General features: G+C 39.1%; 2 protein-coding genes across 3 annotated transcripts; one reads left to right on the top strand and one right to left on the bottom strand.

Annotated features, from left to right (window-relative positions):
• Window positions 1–553: 553 nt before the first annotated feature.
• LOC119732634 (cdc42 homolog) lies at window positions 554–11,537 on the top strand. Of its 2 annotated transcripts, none has more exons than XM_038206256.1 (6): window positions 554–620; window positions 2,516–2,663; window positions 4,251–4,323; window positions 7,834–7,943; window positions 9,137–9,334; window positions 10,229–11,537. In XM_038206256.1, the coding sequence occupies exons 2-6, from the start codon at window positions 2,559–2,561 to the stop codon at window positions 10,316–10,318; spliced, it is 576 nt and encodes a 191-aa protein (XP_038062184.1). In that variant the 5' UTR covers window positions 554–620; window positions 2,516–2,558; the 3' UTR covers window positions 10,319–11,537. The 2 variants fall into 2 exon arrangements, with proteins under 2 accessions (XP_038062184.1, XP_038062183.1); XM_038206255.1 differs by having other exon boundaries at window positions 608–799.
• A 1,581-nt stretch (window positions 11,538–13,118) lies between these two features.
• LOC119732633 (ABC transporter G family member 14-like) lies at window positions 13,119–25,316 on the bottom strand. Its single transcript, XM_038206254.1, has 13 exons — window positions 25,008–25,316; window positions 21,293–21,443; window positions 20,120–20,292; window positions 19,546–19,651; window positions 19,046–19,146; window positions 18,730–18,891; window positions 18,420–18,513; window positions 18,088–18,316; window positions 17,163–17,733; window positions 16,672–16,729; window positions 15,714–15,931; window positions 14,904–15,115; window positions 13,119–14,153 (listed from the first exon to the last, which is right to left on the bottom strand). Exons 2-13 carry the CDS (start codon window positions 21,417–21,419, stop codon window positions 13,955–13,957), a joined length of 2,250 nt encoding a protein of 749 aa, XP_038062182.1. The 5' UTR covers window positions 21,420–21,443; window positions 25,008–25,316; the 3' UTR covers window positions 13,119–13,954.
• Between the last annotated feature and the right edge of the window lie 122 nt (window positions 25,317–25,438).

Here is a 25,438-nt window from a genome sequence, read left to right as displayed (position 1 = left end):
GTGGATTGCTTGTACACAAAAAAAATCAAAAATGAAATCAATTTTTCGGGGTGAAACTGAAAAAAAGCACGGGGATCAACTTTAAGGGCGCAGAATTCTATGCTATTTATTAGAACATTTCGTCGGCTATAGAACTTGAAGGTTTTGTGAACAAAACAAATTGGGTGGAATCTGTGTATGCACAGGACTGCGAGCTCGTATTTCTATGAAATTAGGATTTTAGATACATTTGGGCCCTAAAATTCCTAAATTTTAATTAAAAACATAAATAAATAAACAGAAAATAAGAACTTGAAAGATGATGAAATAAGCTTTGATTTGATGTGTCTCAAACAAATCGAGAGTTGTGAGTATTTTTCCAGATTTTTTGGAAGTGTGGGAATTTATCACTAAAGTCTATGCATGGAGGAATAGCACTTTGAGTTATTGGTCTGCAACCAAAATTTCATCCTCTTTTTATACCCGCTTTGATCTAAAAATAGAAGTTGGATCGACGCCCTCTATCAAATTTGGGAAAAATAAATGACATCATCCAAAAATTATAATATTATGCGTAAACAGTATGCGCACATCGCTAAACTGAAACCCTGACTCAAGTAGGCGGAAACCCGGCAAAAGTGGTAAGTTCACCAACGCCCAAAATAGACGTCGAAAAACTTGAAAGGAGTGCTAAAACTGTCAAATTCTAATGAAGTATTATATCTCCTGAATGGTCTATACTTAGGGAAGGTGGATGGTTATTTATAGTGATATTTAAGGAGGATTGTTTTCTGAATTGTGCCATTTTGTTGTTCGTAAGGTAAGTGATGGGATCGTTATTTTACGCGGCGAGTGTATTAAATAAGCTGATTTATATATGTTAGACCGTCTATTTCCGACACTATAGATTCATTGCATTTCCGGGGTGACATTTTCTCGAAAGCTAGCAATAATTGTCTCATTTAGGAAGAACTTTGCATCCTGACGCCACTTTTTTTATCATATATTATCTCAATGAAGGTCAGTCATTGCACAAATTTTGAAAAGACATGAATCTGTTTTTTGAGAGACATTTCCAATCTTGTTCACAAACATGACAAACATGACAAAGTTCAAGTTGTTACAAAAAATACTTTGACATGTTAGAAAATGCACTCCAGGCAGGATCCATAGACTTTGTACACAACCAAATGATTGGTGTCTGGATTAAATGATGTATAATTATTGACAACTTTCATCATGTTTGTAAATGTACTCTTTTATTTTTAATGTTATTTTAAATAAAGTGTGTGACATGTGTTGGATTCTTAATATGGGTGCAACATGTGATGTTGGTGTACAAATGACATGAAAATTAAAGGCACTGAGACAATTTTAAAAAAATTGGAACGATTCCCATATCTGACAATCACTATTGTTTTCCTTTCAGTAACCTATCGGCCATCAGAAAGTGATATTTAATATGTTAAATATGTCCTAAAAAGTCAAAGTTAACAGGGAAACTAGAGAAGTAGGCCTAGTATTTACTGAGAAAACACTTAGAAATTTTCAGACCAGTCTCAACTCTCATTGGGTTTGTGCACAGGATGTCAAGTGTTGGGCAGATATATGGGAATCTTTTTAAAAAAATATAAATATTCTGACATGTCTAAAAATCAATCAATCACTTTCACTGATTATAAATATAAGTGTTTGTTATATACCTTAGGACATGTTGGATCACTTCAACCACTCCAAAATAATTTCTGCAGCTGTAACTTATTTTTTATAACTATATCAGAAGTCTTCTTTTAATATTATAAAAATGCCCCTATTTGGTGTAATTTTGAACAGTACATTTTATGCCTTTTTTCAGTTGATACCATATAGTTCAATGCAGTTTTTATTCATTTATATTCGTGATGTGTGTTCTCATCTTCCTCATTGTTTTACTAACAAAATTCCCCAAACTATCAAACCCCTTGCCCTCTATTAACAACATTCGTGTTGGTTTTGTTTTAAACATCACTAACTAATTGGGAGACTCCAAAACCTAAAAGTGGATTTTCATTCCCTTGTACTAGGAATGGGGCCCATAACCACACATGTGCACATCCTCCATGTGCACAAGGCCTTGACACAGTGCATCCTCCAAAATGTTTGCCATGTAGCGTCAATCCTGCAAAATCCTCCATTTTGCAAAGAGGTTTTGGGAAGGTTAAAAATAAACAAAAACAAAAGTCAAACCAGTCAAAATTCTCTTTTGGCTCATAGTACAGTGCTGTACCTCTTCGTCATTTTAGAGTGCGTTTTGAAGGAGTTGGCAGAAAGTTGACGGTTATTGTGGCAGTTGGCGACAGTTGATGGTCGTTAGTATGACACCCGGGCACCCCCCCCCCTCCCCCCCCCCCAATCCAAATTCTAGTAACAGAGTGAGGGGGATACTTGAACGTGTTAGTGACAGCCTTTGGCCATAACAGTGGCAGTAGATATATTTTTAGCAGATACGTTTGTTGTGGCTTCAACTGATTAATTAATTTTCTTCATTTTTTCCTAGGTTGAGTGAATCTATGGTGTAGAATCAGCAGAACCTAAACACCATGCAGACGATTAAATGTGTCGTGGTCGGCGACGGAGCCGTGGGCAAAACATGCTTGCTGATCTCCTACACAACAAATAAATTCCCATCTGAATATGTACCAACGGTAAGACTTTAAAAACTTATAACTTCAATGATGGTTTTGTACATTACTATGATTTTAGTCAACCTTTGAAATATGATATTTTGCATTCATCTTCGCTAGTTGGACTTTAATCCCAAAAAATAATAATTATTTTTCAATAGCTATTTTTCTAACAATTTAAATATTGTTCACATTTTGAACGTGACATCAAACGAAAACATTCCACTGACAGTTGATTATTGAATTCTTTCTTTACAAAACTTGCATCATATGCGGCTTGACAGTAATTCAGCTCTACATGGTGGGTTCATTTGTGAGCAAATCAAATTTTCATTTTGTGAATGAAAATTGCAGGTACCCCCCCCCCCCCCCCAAAAAAAAACCCTCAAATTTTTTAAGAGCGCGGGTATGTAAATTTAAGAAAATTTCACTGTTGGCAAATGGTACTGTACATTAAAAAAATGTAAATCCATTTTCAACACAGTATTTTTGTGCTAAACAAAAGGGAAATGTCTTCAGCTGGTTATATAGATTACAATACATCCTTTGTATTTGAAAATTACCAGGAATAAGCCTTTGGTTCAATTATTGATATTACAATTCAGGGTATGGTAACTTCACCCAAGCATTTCCTTTGAGAGGATATGCATGGCTGACGATCAGTTCATTCCCCCGTCACACATGACCACAGTGCTTTGTGTTCACAGTGACAACCTTGATGTCAAGTGCGTCACTCCACCACAATTGTCATACAGGCTCCGTAATGCATAATGGTACTACAGTGTGTCCACTCCTACATGTACAGTTTCTGTACATGAATATTCATGTCAATCTTTCTGATTAACTGTTTTGGTGAACTTGAGTACCGTTCACTGACCCAATTTCATAAACACTGTATACTCAGTGTTGTCTGAGGGTTTGCGAGAAATAATTCACAAGTGTACTAAGGTGGGACTTGAACCCACGACCTCCTGCTTACTAGTGCAGACATCTTACCACTCGACCATCAAGCTTGCCGGGGTCAGCTGGCTGGTTTGAATCTGATATAGCAGCGGTTAACGCAACCAACTTAACATACATGTAGCTCACTTACGCACTGTTTGTGTTTGAATCATTGATGTGGATCAGAAATTGAAGTAAAGTGGCTTGCTGTAGGACACAAGCTTCATGATTTTCTACATTGGATTGAACCTATATATATACACAGGAATGTAGACGTGTGTCATGTCCAAGATGACTTGTCGGACATTCTTTTTTAAAACAAATACAGATTTACATAAGTGTTTGTTTTTAACCCTAACAGAACTCAATCCATCTAACCGCAACGGCATGTTTTGTTGGAATCTGTCAGGATGGGTTTAATACCCCTAAACTGACAGTCTTTTTCATTGCGTTGACACACCTCTAGAATCAAAGTCAGAAATATGTGTGAGCAGTTTCACATATGGTGTTGGAATTTGCCATGATGGGTGTGGTTCCTAGTAAATCATGCTAGGGAGTTAGGGTTAATGTGTTTGTATCCACGTATCCGAGATAATAACGATAACATTTTACTTCAAAAGTTTGGAGATTAAATAAATGTATTTGTTTTTGTTATTTCTACATTAGGTGTTTGACAACTATGCTGTGACAGTTATGATCGGCGGAGAACCCTACACACTGGGATTATTTGACACAGCAGGTATGTTTAAAATAAACATGTCTTTATACTGAACTTCCGTTGATCAAAGCATTAGGCCAATGAATGGGCTAAAGTGTACCATTGTTTAGATACATGAAAAGACTTTTAGCGAATAGCCACTCTGAGTCTAGGCTTGTCCACGCTTGTACTCTCTTCGAAATCCAGCAAAATTCCTACTGTGTGGTAATACTTTGTTGCATTAAAGTTAACGGGTTTGAGCCCCTTCAGCGCTTGGACATCTTTTAAGCTGGAAAATCTAGGAACCGCCCTGCCTTTGGGTGATCCTACGGTGATTCATCTTTACCATAGCCAATGCCTTCTACACCTGCTGACAAATGTACTTTGTCTAATTTAAAGTTAAAACTTCCAAAAAGAAGTCCAAAAAGAAGCGACAATTATATATTTTTAAACCACACCACAAAGTATAGACAATCCTGAGCACACTATCAATGTTCGCTGACAGAGGCCCCCTTTAATGGCGGAAAGCATTGTGCATGCTATTGTCCCTGTGAAATTATTCTTTCTGGCAAGCTGTCATTTTGAAGAAATCAATGAAAGAAGGCCTTTCCAACGATGAGTCCAAAGACGCATTGTTGGAAATTTCCATTAGAAGTTTTTTTTTTAATTCGGCGAAGTGCGCAAGCGGTAACACGACCCACACGTGCGCATGGTTGCTATAATTTGTCGATTCACTGCACAACATCGCCTAGCTGCAATCTGCTCGGAGAGAACGTGTCTCGGACGCTGAATTCAGGCCCAATTCAAAACATGGCTCAGCAAGTTTTGATTTGAAATCAAGACCCTAGAATATTGTTTTCTCGGAATATACAGCATTCACTGAATTGAAATTTTGTCAGCTTAGTTGTTCAGCACCCTTTAGAGTTTGAACACTTTTGTTGCTTCAAATGAACATAATGTTTAAATTACAAATGATGGACGCTACCTTTAAACATATGAAACGAGGCCATAAGCAGATACGACTTCCTCTGGATTTGGTTCCAACAGAAAGCAGGAAGTATCAATTACATAGCGCACTCTGCTCTCCGGATGCAAAGCGCTTTTGTTTAGTTTGATTTTGCGGAAGGGAGAGAACAAAAGTAAATATATATTCTGTGGTGAACCGTTCGACCACAATGTAAATCAGTCAAAGCATGCAATCAGACGGAAACCAAAACTGATTGAATTCGCAGTAAATCTTTCCGAGTAAATCATTTCATTTTAACTCAGAGAAAAGTCCCACTGTCAGCTGCAAATTACTGAACAATAATACTGTCTGCACTGAGCAAGCCTTGCTTGGCTGCTTGCATTGTATCAGTTTTTGCGTTTCCTGTAGGATTCTCTGATTATAATCTAACATCCTGTGTCTATAAATCCAACCAAACCTAAACTCATCAAACTGCAGGGTGTATAATACTCGGTAGATAGTGATGGTAGCAGTGTTTTTAGTACTGTTATTCTTTAAACGTATGTGTATATGCGGGAAATACCCTGTAAAATTAATCCGAGAGAAACCGTTTTGATCAAAAGAAAACAATCACCGAAGGTGGTTTTATAAACTTTTGCTCTGCGTTTGCAACAGAATCCAGTTACCCCTCCCCCCCAGGTCTGTTTTTGTGTTTTCTAAAAATTTATAGTAGGCACTTAATTATAGAAGCTACTGAGCCACAGAGTAGTTTTTGTTAACATGTTTAACGCTAACCACCCTGAATCCATCAAAATCCATACCCCTGTTTTGGAGTACTTCTGTAGATTCAGAATATCTCCATGTTGAAAAGAGGATTTTGATGGATTCAGGATTGTAAGCCTAGCGGTGAATGCAGGATTTTGTTACCTCCAGACTGAGCAGTCACCAACACCAACATTTTTGTGCATGACACAATAGGTGGATTTTGGCGCATTCAGAATACTTTCCAGTTAGAGTGCTCAAGGGGTTAGGGTTTAACCCTAACCCCCTAGGCCCTTGTTGCTTACAACCATCCTCAATCCTCCAAAATCCTCCAAAATTTTCCAAAATTTTGCAACTCCGCCTAAATTTTTCAAAATTGTCAGACAGTCCTGCCTCAAAATGCATTCATCCTCAATCCTCCAAAATCCTCCTCATCCCAAAACTTTGCACTCGTGTTTAAATGAAGGATAACCAACGCCAAATCCTTTAAAATCATCAGACAGTCCTGCCTCAAAATGCATTCATCCTCAATCCTCCAAAATCCTCTTGTGCTTCAATCACCATTCATCCTCAATCCTCCAAAATCCTCATGTGCTTCAATCACCATTCATCCTCAATCCTCCAGAATCCTCATTTGATTCAATCACCATTCATCCTCAATCCTCTGAAATCCTCCAAAACCGCCAGGAGGATTTTGGAGGAGTGAGGTGGGTTAGGGTTAATGCAAAATATCATTGATATCAATTTGTGAATTTAATGTTTGTGTATTTTTGGACTTTGTGAATTTAACTCAAGTTCATCGCATGACTCTACTGTACAAATTGTTCGCATCATTTAGTGTACACTATTTATAACAAGCATCTGAGACATCTCATGAATTGATAACAAATTCACTCCGTCACTCAATGAATAGTTGGTCTTCCAGAGCGGTGTTACACATCTATAAGACGTCTTGATATAAAGTTTGTCTGGGGAAAAAAAGGGATGACATTTATCGAGAATTTAACATCAGGGTTCCACAGAAATGGAAAACTCCCGGAAAATACTGGAATCTCAAGCTATCATGGAAAGCTATGGAAAAGTCAAGGAATTTTGTTAGTTTACAAGGAGTCATGGAAAATTGATATTCAAGGGAAAAAGGCACAGAAATGTCATGGAGTCATCCTGTACAACCCATACGTGATGATGCATTATATTTTGCTATGGCAGTCTTTCAGTTTGCTATACTTCCTCTTTATGCTTGTATGCTTTATACTTGGTGCATGTTCAGTGCACCATTGTGATGCTTTCGTGGTGCTCAGTGGTCATGTGTCAAACTGGAAGGCTGAAAGGGAGTGGTGTCCCTTGCCTCAGTGTAATGACTGGCCAGTGTATTGTAAATCAGCTCCTAAGATGCCAAAACAGCATAGGAATTGGCCATGGAAAGCCGTCATTTTGTCCTTGAAAAGTCATGAAATTTAATTTTAAGGTTCCTGTGTGAACCTGTTTCATACATTTACTGGTTTTTAAAGCTCTTGCAGGAACATGTCGCTTGGTGATCGGTCGGTCGGTCTGTCCCGAAAATTGACCAAAAGTACGGTGTTCCATATTTGCCATCGGCATCGGTTTTTTTTGGCGTGGCATTTTTCAGCTCTGGCAGGGATCATTTTGATCGATTTCATGCAAGACTTTTTGCAACACAGCCAGAGCTTATTGTGCACTCGCACTTGTTTTTCAATCAGCTCCCCCAAAAAATAATTAGGTGAATGTCTTTTCAATTGATTTTTGAATGCGCTAAAAGAATGAATTTATCCTCAAAATATCAGTATTATAAATAGCATTTCTTTGTTTTTTTTATGAATCAGGTCAAGAAGACTACGATCGACTGAGACCCCTCAGCTACCCACAGACAGACGTCTTCCTTGTTTGTTTTTCTGTCGTTTCACCATCCTCATTTGAAAATGTCAAAGAGAAGGTTAGTCTGCGTTCATCTCACGCATACATCTAAAATTAGAGGCAGCTTGTACCATAACCCTGTGAACAAATTACATTCATTGTAAAGACACAGCGTAATGATTTAAAGGTGTTGTATACCATTTTCATTCTTTTGAGCTCTGGCAGGAACTTCTACATGTCACTTGGTGGTTGATCAGTCAGTCTGTCTGTCTGTCTGTCCGTCCCTGGAAAATTGACCAAAAATAATTGACTGACTGAATACCATGCCTTGATCATAAAATGCACTCTTGACGACGATTTTTCGGAGCAACGATTTCGTTTCGATCATTGTGCGTGCAGCATTTTTGGTCGCATGCGTGTTTATTTTGCATATCTGTCCGTCACCGAAATTGACAAAATTTGCCCCAAAAGTTGCCCACAATATTTATATAATTTAACTTCAATCGAATAGGTTAGTTCATAACATTGTGGCAGTTTCATTTGTGAATGTTTGCAAATGCTATACAATACCTTTATCTTATGAATATTTATGCGATAGTGGTAGAAAGTCCAAAGTGAATCTATATTGATTTCAGTTCTTACATATTTTATTTTTTTTCTAGTCACTACTGACTTTTTGAATATTCATAGTAATGCATAAAAAATGAGAGAGTCTTCCCATTTCTATACAGTGAAACGCCGCTATAACAAACATCGCAGGATCCACAGAAATTGTTCGTAATATCGATCGTTCGGTAAAACAATTTAATTAGCCGCCGGTGCTCTGGTACTCACTTTTCAATAAGTAGCGCCCTTCAGAACTTTACCCTGCACGTCCTGGTACTTATAGTTACTGAAAGATGACTTTGAGCATGTGCCGACTATTGAATAATGTCATTACACAGTTTTGAGCTTACTACCTACAGCAATGGGGGGCTTTCCCCTTCTATTCCTTGGGGAAATAATAGCCACTTGTCGCTCTTCTGATGACATTTTTCAACAACAATGTTCAGTACGTTTTGTACCAAAAACTCGGGAGCCAAGCAGCCGAATGTTCGGTATAGCGGTGTTCCACTGTATATGGTATATTTGCACTATTTTCTATTAAAAAGAGATTATCAATCAGCAACTAAAAGCGGCTCTCCTGGATTTGTTTAGGATTTCTTGCATACAATTTATAGGTTTTTACAAAATATCTTGATATTTAATTGACCCTGTCTTTTCTGTTCACAGTGGTCACCTGAAATCACGCATCATTGTCCCAAGACCCCCTACCTGCTAGTCGGTACGCAGATTGATCTACGCGATGACTCGTCGACCATCGAGAAGCTGAGCAAGAACAAACAGAAGCCGATCACCGTGGAGCAAGGCGAGAAGCTGGCCCGAGAACTCAAGGCCGTCAAGTTTGTGGAATGCTCCGCCCTCACACAGGTAAGATACAGAAACAAAGCGGGGCAAGATTAGAAGGGCTGGTCCCAGAGCGCACCAAATCGCTTACACGTGTATCGTGCAAGTACATGAAATAAGTTGCACCAGACTAATGCGCATCTGGTGAACATGCTACAAGACTTATATAAATGGGCAGCCTTGTCAATCTGCTCCCACACCAGTCTAATTCACAAGTGACAGTAAGTCAGTGAGATAGGTAACCAGTCTACTTCTCAAGCTTCAGTCAGTGAGATAGGTAACCAGTCTAAGTTACAAGTGGTAGTCAGTCAGTGAGATAGGTAACCAGTCTAAGTTACAAGTGGTAGTCAGTCAGTGAGATAGGTAACCAGTCTAATTCACAAGCGTCAGTCGGTGAGATAGGTAGCCAGTCTAATTCACAAGTGAGTCAGTCAGTGAGATAGGTAACCAGTCTAATTCTCAAGCGTCAGTCAGTGAGATAGATAACCAGTCTAATCCACAAACAGCAAAAATGAAATCTTTCTAACCCTACCATCCTCTATCCTCCAAAATCAACCAGCAGCCAATTTCATGAAACAGTGCGTAACCTTCATCATGCCTAGGGCTTATGCAACAAATTGATTGTGCAGCTGTGCAATAAACTTACAATCGATTTCACAAAACTTGGCAGAGCTGCGGAACTTTTTAAATAATCTCAACATCTTGGACGAGGATAATAACAGCAGTTAGGATTGACGCAGTGCCTTCACTGAACAAATTAAGATAAAATTGATTTTTTTTGGCAACTCTCTCCTTGTAACCAATTGAGGGGGTACTTCTGCACAGGGTCAATAGCTATGGCAGCATCACAACATCTCATTATTTTATCGTTTTTCATCCATAGTGTAATATTTTGGTATTGGCTTTTTTATTTCACAGAAAGGACTCAAGAATGTGTTCGACGAGGCTATCCTGGCGGCTTTAGAGCCCCCAGAACCACCCAAGAAAAAGAAGTGCTCTCTTCTCTAGGCCACCGTCATCCGGTCTGTTATTGGTTTTGTACCCAGACAGAAAGCGTTAGTAAGAAATGACAGGGAAGTTAAAACACAAGCGATGATCAGTCATCTTGTGTCCGCTCTGTACGTACCAGTGGAATGGAAATGGTCACCCAAAGCGGCAACAAAATGGGGAATATCAATCACTTTCGAAAAACTTTTCACTTGCAATCTCTTTATTAGCAAGTAAAGTCTCTCACGATCCAATATGTCTCATCAGGACAGCGTTTATCTCTGGTTTCCTTCGTATGAAACAACTGAGAATATTTCTATTCACTCTGGACAGGATGCCTGTCCATCGCAGGTTACTCCCCAGCTATTGCCAGTTCCCATTCATACTCCTGGGTGGAGAAAGTCAAGTGCGGTAAAGTGGCTTGCCCATGGACATAACATATGGACAGCAGCCGGATTCGAACCCCTGACCCTCTGATCATGAGTCACAAACCCATCCACTTGGCCACATTCCAATCTCTTAAAAGATGTTGTAAATCTTGATATTCGCCATCGGGTGATTAACGGAGCAGCTAAATAGCACCCTCTACTGGGCATGTTCAGAGCGGATAAACGTTATCGGAAACAGCAGGGAACATCATGTTTCACTAGGCACACTGACAGCTACGTTGCATTATTTCCATGTGCGTAAAGTAAAAGTGGCCTGTATGTTTGTAAGGGCGTGTTAAAAAAAGATTTTATTGAAAAAAAAAAGATACCTGTTTAATATTCGAAGACTGGGAAGTCACAGGATTGCTTCTGGAATTTTTGCATAAAATGCTCATTATTTCCAGAGCTTTTGTTGATCATTGCTTCTGTTTCCGTAACCACAAAGATGAGGAATGGTCCAGAATCTTTCCTTTTTTTCCCGAAATGTAATCTTACAAGAGAAATTAAAGTGAATTTTGTAATATCCATGTGACAGTGTGTAAAAAAATTCCAGATTTTGTCAATTTTTTTTCCCCATCGTAAATCCCTCGTTTATTTGGCCAAGAGCTGTATTTTTGTATGTTCCGTGTTGCGCCGAGTGTTGTCGTCTTGGGACATGTTGTCTGTATGTTGGCCCCTTACAAAATATTTCAAATGTCGATGCAAGCGAACTTCAGCATGTTTTTGTTAGGAAAGGTTTTGTTTTAAGGTATACAGTTTCATCATGAATTTCAGTACAAATTAAACTGGCTTGTTGGCTACTGTGTGTAAGTCGGAGGATGTGATTATCCCCAAGTGCAAAAAACACCCCAAAAGTCTTAAAATACGTGCCGGCGTTCATGAAACATCAAAGGTAAAATTTTTATCTTCAACCAAACTTGAATCCTCGATCATGATTGGTCGATCCATGGCAACAATAGTTTGGTATTATAAGTTATCCCGCCAGTGGAAAACGGAATAATGTAGTGCGTCTGTGTCTCGTGCCACATGTGGGACACAGATGCACTACATTTTTGGTTCCACGAGCGCGAGAGCGATAACAAATATATCTTTAAGCAAATTTGACGCATTGTAAGAATGTAAACACGCACGCTGTACACGATCTTTTCAGCTGTTGTGTTGTTTTCCTATTGCACGTTCATGTTGTACGGAATGGCGCGCGCATCTTCGAAAAGCGAAGTAAGCGGAGTGCGATATGGACTGTGGCTGTGCTACATGGTTATATGTAGCATGGCTTGTTGCCATGGATCGACCAATCAGGAACGAGGATTCAAGTTTGCTTGAAGATAATATTCCGTGCTACATTCACGCTCAACTAATAATGTTTATCATTGATTGCACACGAAACACTTCACTAAAACATGTCTGCCGCTGTCCGGCCATTGTGCGATAGTCGTAGTTGAATTCAGTTATTTCCATGCCACACCTTGACGAAACAAGGGTTTGCCTTTCTGTATTAAAATAAAATTGACTTCCGTTTCCAGTTTTGTCATTCGGTGAAGTTGTGTGTACAGTTTAAGATGGTTAAGCCAGGCCCAGTTTGCTCACGCAGTCGTCAGCTTTGATCTTAACAAACTGTGCCTTGGTCTCTGTAGTAGTTGAACAAATTTCAAAATGTATTTCCCGTAACCAGTCCGACATTTTTCTCTAGTATGTAAAAAAAATAATAATAATAATGTAAAAAATAATGATGTATAGGTTTTTTTTTATTTGGTTATTAAACTGAAAGGCATTTTTTTGGGGAGACGTGTAGAAATAAACAAGAGTTAAGTAGTAGTGCTGAAAAATCATCGACTTTAATCCAGAAGATGTTTATTGGCATTTGGCGTGCTTGGAAAGAGCCGTGTGCCTTCCAAGCATGCTTACTGGCAAATTGTCTTAGTTTTTTGGAGTGAAGTTCACATGCATTTGTCAAGCACTTAAAATACTCACTCAATGTAGTTTGTTTAGATAGAAAAATTGATAAAAAAAAAATGTGTAAGCAGAATTACTATAAAAAAGTTTGTCTTTTCTTGTACGAGGTTAACATCTGTATTGCCTTGTGTGTACATGTATTTAGCCTCGCTAAGGATTATCGCGACCAATAAGGTTTTAACATGTTCAGGATTTCACATTTGCTAAAACAAAAATCCTTTTTTTGTTGTATATCTAGATTTTACGTTGAGTCCATCATAACAGTTTAGGAGGGTACCAGTTTTAGGCGTACATGTAGTTACAATGGCAGAACCAATGGGGTTACCAACCAATCCACATAGGCCTACGGTCTACTTTGTTGATGTACGTAGCGCCCTTAACAAATTATATAAATCTAGTATAGGAACAAAAAAGGAACTTATTGAAAATACACAAAAGCATTTTAGAATTAAACATCTAGCTTTAGATGTCTTTAATTATTTACTTCATCCACATTTTAAGTTAATAATTACTTGAAGTATTAATCAGTATGATATAGGGTATCGTACCCAAACATTACAAAAATAAATGCAAAATCAACTTGCTTTGAATTAACATGAAAAACAAATTGTCGTCTCTTCTTTTACTTGCATTACTCGCTTGACCATTTTTGTTTCTTTGTTTTTCAAAACATTAATTTTTAGCCACAACAGAAACAAAACAGTTAAGAGAATAAGAATTTTCACTTTAATACAATCATTATTTTCTCCTTTTATGTAGAGCTTGACAATGGTTGCAATTTACTTGCAAAGATTTGAAAATTTGAACAAAATTGGCACATATCTCCAATTTACAAGTTGAATATTATATTCCTGAATACATTTTAATATTAAATTTGCTTGCTTATTTTAAATTGTTCACACTTGATATCTTGTGGGCCAGCCACATAAAGGTCTCAAACTGTTTTGCAAAGTCTTCTGTTGAACTTAATTATCACAATTTTTAATCCCTTTGTCAAAGATATTTTCAACCGCCAAGTAGACAGTTTACTTGTTCAAAAAGTTCTTTTGTCGGATGTACTATAGTACTAGTCGGAGAACTTGAATACAATGTCCTTTAAATGAATGGACAAGAAATGACAACTGGTCACCTTTAAAATTTTGTGTTACTCCAAATGGCCGCAAGAGGGCGTTCAACCCCGTTCGGGATAACAAGCAGGGCTTTGGGGCGTGGACAAAACGTCTTATTAATGAGCACATTATTGGTTTTGTCTCAAAAAAGTGTCCTGAAAATGATTTTAAACAGGCGTACGAATGAAACGCAGAATTACATATCCAAGAAGGCGGAAAAACACCAGGAACCCGACGACTATTCCACAAATCGCCTGTATCGACAACGGTAACAGTCTGACCTGGTCTAGTACCTCGACGCTGTCCACGTGTGTCACGTTGGGACTCTGATGGCACGCTTCGAAGATACTGTTCACCTCTCTGCATCTGTATACATGTGTACACGAAATAGTCAAGAATGAAAATCATAAAGTGAAACAGTCGACGTTGGAGCACCGTGCGCTAAAAACCTTTTTACCTCTACATGGTTTGACGAGCCAATTGCGGTAAGTATACAGTGAAATTGTTGTTTGCTTTAACTCCGAGGTCATGGAGGTGTGGCACTTTAAGAGGCTTAATTATAACGGTAAAACATCGCCTCAAATAAAACCTAGAGTTAACCAGTACCCGTTATACACAGTTAAGGGATACATTTCAGTTTTGGCGCGATTTTCAGATTTGGTATTGAAGTGCGCAATGAACCCTTTTAAAATATGCTCAAAGTCAAAGAGAAAAAGAAAATAGTTTTCTGATAAATACGTATTTGAAATGTGTAATATTTGGTTTATCAGAATTTGTCAACTTTAAAAAGAAATTTTTTAATGTTCACATGTGAATTTCCGGGTTTTGTTCGAGTGCGCCACGTTAATAGGGAACACTCGGCCGATTTTGTGCCCAATTTCCGGACGCAATCGTTTTTTCCCGGACTAAATTTCGTGGCACGAACTTTATTTTTCACAAGTGTTCAACAGCAAGCATTACTAAGGTAATAGTGCCAGTGTTTAACTCAATGAATGTGAAGCTTGTTAAGAAAGATATTTGGCAACACTGCGTGAGAAAAGTTGGGGAAAACGTCCGTGTGCCCAGTACGTATAGGGGCCAGGGGACTCCACGATAAATGTGAAGTTGTATCCTTACTTGACTGGTTCTCCGTATAGTCCGAACTCAAACTGCATCTGAAGTGTGAAGAAGTAGAACGTGTACGAAAGGTAGCTAGTCCATTCCAGCCACACTGGTAGTTGCTCAATGTAGAATCCGCCCAGTATGAGGGTAGTCAGCATGTACAATGATACAATGATCACTGCTTCTTGGATGGACGGCGCATAAGCACTGATGGACAACCCAATGGACTACAATAATAGTGAAAGACAAAATACATGTAGTCACAGACTTAGGCTATTCATGTTTTTACCCCTTAAGGTAAATCCTCATTATTCAATAGACCGAGTAATAAGCCCCGCCCATGCACATGGGCAAGTGCCCATCTCCTCCGCCAATGCGCACGGGCGCGTCATAAGTGCGCGCATCGGACAATATAATCACGGCTAGCGATTGGTCAAAACATCGCGGGGCGGGGCGGGGCTTAGTGGATCCATCCATTACAATGAATACCACATCATTGAGGCACAGTTTGATTCCTTTCATAAGGAACCTCATAAGCATAAAAGATGAAGCTACATAAAGTAAAAAGGTAAAACAAATTGCTACCGGCACCCTATTTCGTAACCAATGTTTCTTTTCTTCCAAACGATACCATTTCAGGCGGAATAATTTCACAGAGTACTTGGTACCAGTCCTATCTTCAATTTGCGAGGTTTCTGTCACCACATTGGGGGTTACTTTGTTGCGTGGCTCTTAGGGCTTGTAACGTAAAAGTTGGTCTGACGACTTCTAAGTTATTTTATTGGGTTTGGTCATATTTTTGACAAAGTTCGACTCAATACCAACCTCGCCAACCAAGACGTTGACCAGCATGGCGCACCACGACGAAAGGAAGGCCACAGGATGAGCGTTGAGGCCCGCCATCCAATACGTGATGATGAAGTAGATAGTCGGCATGATGAGAGTCAGCGGTAACTCGCTTATCATCTTCGCGAGGTAGTAAGCAGAAAGTCGGTAAGCTCCGGACAAACGCTCTTTGTTCACCACGGTTCGTTCGGCGGGAACTGCTTGAAGAAAACAACGAATTATTAAATACCGTTCAAGTCACGCGAACGTGTTGGCGTTCTTTTGCTAGTCCCTGCGAACGTGCAACCCCAAGTGGAGCGATACTGTCAACGAAGAACCGTTGTCAAAATAGCGGCGCCCAGTATATGCCAGTCCTACAAGTGTCTCTGTTTGGATCGGCTTGTAACATTGTGACTTGTAGTGATATGTTGCCAGTAATAAATGTATGAACTTAAGATGTAAAGAACGGAACGTTTCAGCCCCGACAGGATCCTTAATACGTTTATGGATGTGTGCCGGCCATTTTGAAAAAAATCCATAACGAACGACTCAGACCGTTCGCCTTTGTTGCGAACGTTCACAGACGTTGGTGGCAAATAGAAGTCCCACTTGGGCAAAGGTTTTATAGCATATTGTTCGCGCAAGTGGAATACATTCACAATTCAGCTTTTAGGATATAGTAGAGGTATAATTATTACATCTTTCAGTCTTGTAAAAGACGAGTTTCATTTAAAAAAAAAAAACAACAACAACAACCATTACGGATGTTGTCATTTGTGCCTAATTTAGTACCTACGTATCACGACGAATTTTGCAAATTTGTTGAGATTGACATTTATTATATATTAAGTCAGAGATTTATAAAATTAACTTGAACGATTTTGTTTTTACGAAAAATAAGGGTATTGGGTGTAGTTTTTCATCTTAACACTTAATAAACGTGTTAAGTTATACTTACACGCATTCATGATCAGGAACATCGACTCGAAGCCCCAGTAGACCAAACCGAAAAAGAACTGTACCAAAAACAAAAACCAAAATTGGACAAACTGATTAATGATAAATCAAGTTTAGGCATTCATTTAAGACCGTCCAACGGTTTTAGTTCGGTGGAAAATGCACTGGTTCTCGGACTTTCGCAGGTCACAGCGACACTTGAGCCGTTCAGTGCAACAATTCTTTCCGACTTCATTTCAAATGTCTTCATTAACTTTTGAACCTTTGGGGACGAATGGTTCAAACTTTAAAGTTAAGCAATATGTCCTGTTTCGGCAATCTCTATTCTTTTTAGAAGTTGCCCGATACCGAGGCTTCAAAAGAATCAAGTTGAGTTTTTCCGTGTCATTTTTTAAAAGCATTCGTAGCTATCTTCACCAAAATATAAATCTATTTTCAAAATAATGTCGTATACTAAAAAAAATTTGAAACTGAAAAAAAGTAGAAACTTACATAGCCTCGAATATCGTTGATCCTCGTCTCGTCATGGCTGGTCTGAAACCATAGCAACCCAACAACCACAGCCAATAAGATATTCTTCACAATCAGAAACTTGGACAGGAGGATGTCACGTGACTGTTTGAAGTTACGCTGCGTCAGCGTGTGGAGCTGATCCAGGAATGTCGTCTGCCATTTTGGCGAGGGGTCGTTTTCCTCGTTCCCGGAAGACGTGCTGACTTTCCTCGTCTTCAGTTGCTTCTTGCCGAATCTCGGCGTTTTGTAGGAGTCTGAGAACGACAACTCGGACATGACGCCGTTGTGATAGCCACCGAAGACTCCCGAGATCGTCACCACCGTGTTCCGCCGCTCCCTCCGGCCCACGTCGCTGCTGGACGACCCCCCACTCACCGTCCGTGGGCGATTCGGCGAGGAGCTCTCTCGCTCCGGGGAAGAACTCTGGTTCGGACTCTCAGGAGGTGTCAAGGGGCTGGGGCCGCTTATCGGCGGCAAACGGGAGAAGCAGATATTTCTGCCGGTTGGTGTTGTGATCTGGGAGAAATTGGGGCTTGACTGATGCACAGGTCTGCAAAAGTGTTCAAGAAAAGGGAGCTAATGTTGAAGAAACATATCAATTCCTTGAAATGTAGTTACGTACAATTTTCAAAAGTACCGGATTATATTCAATCCGGACTCCGGGTCATATGACTTCAAACTTTTTCAGGGTCAAAATAACACTTGTTCTCTGTCAAAATGACACTTTGGCCAAGGCTTTCGGATCAAAACGACCCGGCAAAATTATCAAGAGAAGTGTCATTTTGACCTGGAAAGGTGTCATTTTGACCCTGAAAAGTATCGGGTGAAATGTGACCTAGATTCCGGATCAAATCTTACCCGGGATTTTTCAGAGTGTATAGGAAAAGATAATGTGAGCAACTACCTCATGCGCTGGTTCGGTGGAACTGAATGGTGGTGTCTGGTGTCAATGTGGAAGTATTCGTCTAGCGGTGCGTCGCTCTGATCGGGTAGTGATTGGTTCAGGTGACGAGGCCTCCTCCAATCAGGTGTCTGGGATCCACGTGACGTCAGCTTGACCACGCCCCATGACTTCTTTTTAGCAGCCTCAAAGAGAATGGACATCTCTTCTTCGCTGCCTTTGGCTTTGTCGACTGAAAATGGTCAGAGATCGATTTCAAGTTGAAGAAAAGAATTCACGATAGAATGAAAAGACATTCTGTTATCTTGTGATTTTGTTGATTTATTGTAACTTACTCAGAAAGTCAGCCGGGTTGAAGTTGGGTTCACAATGGAGCCCCAAACTCGCGAAATAGTTCAAAGCGTGATCTGCTTCGCCGATGTAAATTACCTGAAACCCAATGAAATGAAAGCATGAAACATGAAATAGCTATACATAATCTGTCCAGCCGATCAAACAGGTGGAAAATCTCACTAAACGGCTTGTGGATTGACATGACGCCTGTTTATTTGTCTTTTCAGCGTAAGTCTACACAGTCTTCTTATGTTCAATTTCAGTTTTTAAAATTAAAGCATTACAATCGATTCATTAAATAGCTGAACACACCTGTCCCTCGGCCAATAGCAGAAGGTGATCAAACAGGTGGAAGATCTGACTGGACGGCTGGTGGATTGACATGACGACTGTTTTGTGTGTCTTTTCTGCGTACGTCTTCAGGGTTTGTATTAAATGCAATGAAGTCGTGGAGTCCAGTCCTGATGTGGGTTCCTTTTTGATAGATGGGGAAAAAGTGATAGTTTGAAATATCTTGACTTGATTCTTCTGTACAATATAAAAGAAGAAATTAAATGTTAAATTTGTCTTTACAGGTGTTCAGCAGCCGGGTGTAAAATTAATAATTAATTGGTTTTATTGGACGTACGTCAAGGATCAGCACAGCAGGGTCAGTCAGCAGCTCACAGGCGATGTTAGCTCGCTTCTTCTCGCCACCAGAGATACCCCGACGGAGATAGTCACCAATTCCTATCAAGAAAACAAAAAGCTCCGTAAACCCGATGACTACATGGTTAGTTGCAAATAATCGGTAAAAGACCTTAAAAAATATGTGGAATAATCTGTTTAATAAACCACTTAGATCGGATAAAACACGAGTCAATTCGATAAGATTCTATTCAATCGATTCAAAAATGGCTATTCACTGGAAGTCTTTTCATGCATCTGTTCTACACAATGGGCCTGATTTAGCCCACCCATTGGCTTATACACGGGGTAATCCTATACGATAGTACTGCCCAGCTCCCTTCAGCAGCATACCACCAGTCTTACGTCACAAGAGTGACAGTCAGTCAGTTAGTGAGTCAGGAAATACGACACTAGATTGGAACTCTGGGACCAGATCAAGAATTGTGTGGAGTAGCTTACTAGTGTCTTGGCATTTGTTGAGGTCGAGCGTGTCCACTATTTCATCCACTCGTTGGACCTTTGCCTTATAAGGAATGCTTGACGGAAGGCGAAGCCTCGCAGTGAACTGTGGGTAAGAAAGGGTAAAGAACAAGTAAAATGTGAAGATTGGAGATGTTTTGGCACGGAAAGTATACTTTAACATTGAAATAAATAGGATTATTTTGGCCAGTTCGGAACAGCGGTTGAGAGTAGTCCTGGTTGAGCAGTGGGTTTTTGGTTTCAACTCGAGTATTCGCGAAGACATTACTCGAGTAGTAGAATACTCGCGAGTACTACTCGAAAACTCGCGAGTGGTTCACCGAATTCTCAAAAAATTTAGAAGAAAAAAACGTGTGTTTATTATGTGTTTTAATCCGAAGTTACAAAGTACCGAAAATAGCCATGTGAGTCACAAATTCTGCAGCATGCAGTTCGTTTTTGTCAGCGTGTGAGTTTTGCTTGCTTCCTGAAAAAAAAATATTATCTGAAAATATCTTACTTCAGAATTGAGAGGCCGAAGTTTTATTTGAAAGAAAAGCAAACATTTCTGTACCAAGAGCGTCTCCCTGAGAGTCAAATTTGAGAAGAAGATGTCATCTTGAAGGACTAGAGCGATCCTACGTCGTAGAGCCTTAGTCAGCGGCGTGCCGTTCAGGCTGACTGTACCGAAGCTCAGCTCCGCTAGACGGCCTGAGATCACGTGAAGGAGGGTAGTCTTCCCGGAACCTTGAGCAAGCAAATCATGATTTTTTTATAATCATATTTGGATCAATCTATACATTCAGGGTCCAAAGTGTGACAAACTCCGTGTCCCTGTTACCTTGGTACTTTGGCAATTTGCTTTTCAGGCATCCTTGGAGAATTACTTCAAATAATATGTGGTTTTTTAATTTTTTGTGTAGGTAGTTTGCAATTCACAATCACTCTTGTAGAGCGACTGCATTAAGGAGTGCATCAGAATCATAAAATCAATTTTTATTTCGTCAGATGTAACAGGGACAGGAAAAAAATGGACCCCAAATTTACATAATAACCCATTTGGAAGTATGATGTTTGGATATTGCAGTTACATGGGCTTTTCAGGACTCAAAAACTACATCATTTGTTGGTACGATAAAAGGACGAATTACAGCTATTTGCAAATTTTTCAAATAATTTTTCAAAACTCGCTATCATACTTCAATTACATAATCATTTTTAAATCTTCTTCGGAAATGTTTTTAAAAATTCGTATTTCTTTTCATTTACATCTTTGCATCAAGTGTTATGTATTCAATTCATGATAGCAATGATCAAAGTTAAATATGGGCCAATCAACTTGTTTTGTTTTCGTTTTTAACTCAAATGACTCTTTAAAGAAGCGTTCCCGGTGCTATTTCGAATTTCACACTGAAAATCGAAAATTTGAATGAGACATTGAACGAAAAAAAACCACCGACGTTTAGATTTTTCAGTTACAAAATTCAAATTTTTGCGGCCCGACAATATTAATTGGCTCTCGCAGGGCGGGTTAATTTTTGCGCCAAACGACAGCCTTTTTTTCAGAGTGTTACAGACACCCAAAGTCGAAAAACAAAAAGTTTTCGTTAAAACATACAAATTGAAAAATTCGTTGGAAGAAAAACATCTATGTTTTGAAGAGCACTGGGCACGCATCTTTTAATTATGTTTTTTGTGCTTGAAGACATTTTGTGTCCGAAGACGTTTTGTGTCTATGAATTCTTACCACTAGGACCAATGATGGCCAGCACTTTGCCGGGTTCTGCTTTCCCGCTGACGCCATGGAGAATCGTGGAGTTCTTCACGGAGAGACAGATGTTGTCGAATTGCAAAGTAGCACCATGCTTCACCATGGTAATGCCTATACGTCACGTGTCCTGTCACGTGAGAGAATTAGAAGCCGATTGGGGTAAGTGCCATGACAGGTCTCAGTACATCCTACAGAATTTGTGTTGGTTTTTTGTGACCAAAGAATAACATATACATTTCTGGGGGTTTTTCCAGTTAATAAGACAAGACAGTCTATTACAAAAGTCTGTCAAAAAGGTAATCGATTGACAGCAATTGAAAACATTCAAAAAACGGAACTACAAAAATATTATGAATTATATATCTGACATACAGATCCTTGTCATTTGATTGGTGGAACTCACATCACGTGACATTCGTTGTAAGAAAATAATAGGATCAAGCATCCTGTGAGATCGTTGCGCCTAGCATGCTGTCATTTTCGAGAGAAGAGGAATCAAGGGCGGATCCAGAACACAATTGGGGGGGGGGCCCCAAAAAAGTTTTGGTCCCCCCAAAAAGTGGGTCAAAAAAATTACGGCGTGGGGTTCGGGGCCCGCTTAAGGGCCCCGAAATTTTTTTGGATTCTAGATGCTCTGTGGTGCGATCTGAGGCAATTTCTGACCACTTTAACCAATGTTTTTTTGAGGAAAAGATGGTGGTGTACTCATTGCCTGCCTTTATTGCGATGTCACATAAAAAAAAAAAATGGTTTCGTTTTTTTTTGGGGGGGGGGCATGGCCCCCTTTGCCCCCTCCCCCCGGATCAGCCCTTGAGAGGAATGACCATCATTTTCTTACAATGGTTAGAACCAAACCATCGCAAGAAAAAAAAACTTTCTTCTTCTTCAAATACTGCTCCAAAATGACCGAGTTTAGTTTATTTTGCATATTCGTGAATGGGAATTATTTTCCTGAGTGACAAACTGGGATCATACCACAAGACGGTGACTGAACATTTGAAACGGAGGGCTTTTAATGGAAATATTGCTTCGTGTCGAGAAAAATCTACTTAAGATTTATTGTATTGCTGTTTCTTGAATCAGCAAAAACATTTTTTTGTAAATGGCGTTCATTATCTGTAATAAATGGACACACGACCCCCTCATATCACTCAGACCCGCCCACAAACATCACTATCATCAAAATACTATCATATCTTGCCCATCTTTCTGTATATAATTCGAAAACGACGGGTAAATTTCAGATACTACCCATCAAGATGTACATCACGATTGCACATTGTTTGCTTTTAACTTAGTTTACATCTTGTTTGCCCGATAATAAATAAATAAAATAATTGGATTGTTGTAACGTAACATTTATTGGAACTACATTTCCTAATTAAGAAAAATTAAAATTATACAACCTCCAAAAATTAGCTTAGTCATAATTGATGCGAACTATCATAACATATTTTTTTTTTTAGTAATGGCGTCATCGTGTTGATATAATACAGTCGGCCATGGCAAATTAATAACAATACGTCATTGTTTGAAACTAACAATAGTCATGATCGACCATGAACTTCTAAATATAACGTTCATCTTATTGATCTATCGAACATTATTGATTAGGAAAGGAATCCTTTCATTGATTAGTTTACAGTGCAGAACTAGGTTGGGTTAAATTTCCCAAGTTATATTTGGAAAAGGAATTTGCAGCTAGTAAAATACAAGAATAAAAGCCTTTCTTTCAAAATCAAACAAGTGTGCCTGTTTATTTCTGTAGGATATATTTTTATGACTGTGACACGAACTGCACGTTCTCATGTTTACAGAACCTGGTTTATTTGGGAACATTATACACAGATTTTTTTTATGAGTAACGATTATCGAGACTGAATCTGCGTGTGAATGCAACACTTCACATTTCTCACGAAACGTCATTTTCAAAAGAGGTTCAAATCTATATAGTTAAAAATAAAACCACATTTATCATCTTTCATAAAAGTTTAAAAGAAATATTTGTTATTTATTCCTTCGGATCAGAATCCAAAGGGGTTGGAAATGAATAATACACCCATTGCTTGGACAACTCATGCCATTTTTCACTTCATTCAAAAAAATGGCAGCTGGGCACAGCCTACGGATCAACCTATTCACCTTCGAATTGAACGAAATAATTGGAACCTACTCTATAGCAAAGAGTAATCCCACACCACACAAAATATGTGCAAATTGTGTTCTCAGCCCCGTGGGCAATTAATACAGCCGTCATTGAATAATAGGCTAGGTTTTCTTTCTGTATGCAGAATGTGTATTTTTCGTTCTATAGACCTACTTGATAAATAGGCCATAGGTTGCAATGGCATCGAATTCTATGGGAATTCTAAGCAGGGTCGACGGGGGAAATGCATTTTAACAAGCTAGTGTAAACCAAGATCTTGATTGCAGAAAAACATGCAAAACAAATTCAGGCCAACTTTACCCACTCTTAGTCTTTAGCATACACAATTCTCCAAAATTATCATGAGGCAAAGATAAGATTCTCAGTATTTCACCAGCCAAGTTTGAGGTTTCAATTTGATTTTTAAATGATACTTTTCTTCAACATTTTAAAACCTGGGAGTCAAGTGATTTCTCACTTTGAAGCCCAAGACTAGACTGGTACATGTCATACTTTTTGAAAAATATTGGCTACAGTAGTCTGGTGGCATGTATGGAGGGAATGTATAAAAATAGAGTCTGGGTACCAGATGTTTCTTATGACTTCGAGACAGTGTGTGGACTGGTTGTATTATGTACAAGTCTATTTTCTTGTGTTGCATGTTTTCAATTGCGTTTTGGGACTCTCATTCCCAACTATCCGGACTATATTTACAAGCCTGAAATTTAGGAAATGTATGTGGAAAGAATGTGTATGCTGACGACGTTTTGCTGGTCGGACATTCAAATGGGCCTTTGCCAAAACTCTAGACAGAAAAATGTTTCTTTTATTTTTATGAGAGTGGACTCAAGCAAAAATGAAGCATCATTAAGAATTACTTCAATGTTTTTATTTGTTGGGTAGTAGTTTGCTATTCATTATCACTCTTGGAGGATGACTGCATTACTGAGTGCATCAGAATTATAAAATCATAATGTCAGACGTAACAGGGACAGAAAAAGTGGACCCCAAATTTACAGAATGAACAATGTTCAAATCACATGCTGTCGGATTTTATCCCAGAATTGGACGAAAAAGTTCAACATCGACGAAGGAGTTTCATTTTTACTACGTGACCCAATTATTCATCTACCGATCTGTTGTATGATTTATGATCAATCAATATTCACAAGGTCTTGGGTGCCAACGCAATGTCTCATTTTTTTAAACCATTATCGGGGAACTCAACTCCGAGGTAATCGTGTAGCTAGTGTCGGCCCCCTTTAGTTTTGATTATTAAACAAAAGTCAGGGGTGTTTAAATCATTCACAAATGACCTTTTAAACCTAAAGCAGATTTGGAAAGATTACCATTATCTGGCTATCACTTGTCACTCTGTGCACAAACCCTATGAGACTGGTCTGAAAATTTGTAAGTGTTTTCTCAGTAAATACTTAAATATTTTCCCTGCACTCAATTCATAATCGTCAGCAAGAAGGACCTTACAATTTAAATCTACTCTCCTTGCTCTAATACTGCTTAATTTAAATTCATCAGCATGCTTACCTGTTCCTAAAAATATCCGACTATAGCGAGACAGTTGTCAATTCCATCATCAAAGGACAAGCTTCATCTTCCCACTGACAAGAAAACGCCGTGCGTCAAAGTTATGTGCACCGCATGACGCCGTGATTCGGGCCTGCTTGAGTTTTTGTCATTTGTCATCGTAGTGAACCCAGAATCGGAAGTATTATTGCGAAGCACTCGTCTGTGCCTAATTTGATCTGTTAGGTCATTTCTGTCGCCTCCCCGTTGCGAAATCTGTCTGGTGGTCTGCACGTAGGTTCAGGGTTTTTAGGAGAGCCTCTTTTGTTTTCCTACTGTTGCAAGGTCGTCAAGCGATTTAGGCCTTTTGTTCGAATTTGATGACGTATGAGATTGGGCGGGCAAGCGGGGGAAAAACAAACAAACATGGAATTTTGATTGGCAGATGAGGT

This window comes from Patiria miniata, unplaced genomic scaffold, assembly GCF_015706575.1.
Source record: "Patiria miniata isolate m_02_andy unplaced genomic scaffold, ASM1570657v1 HiC_scaffold_24, whole genome shotgun sequence".
NCBI classification, from domain to species: domain Eukaryota; kingdom Metazoa; phylum Echinodermata; class Asteroidea; order Valvatida; family Asterinidae; genus Patiria; species Patiria miniata.
Note: the sequence above shows the minus strand (reverse complement) of the source record. Positions and strands in the feature narration are given on the sequence as shown.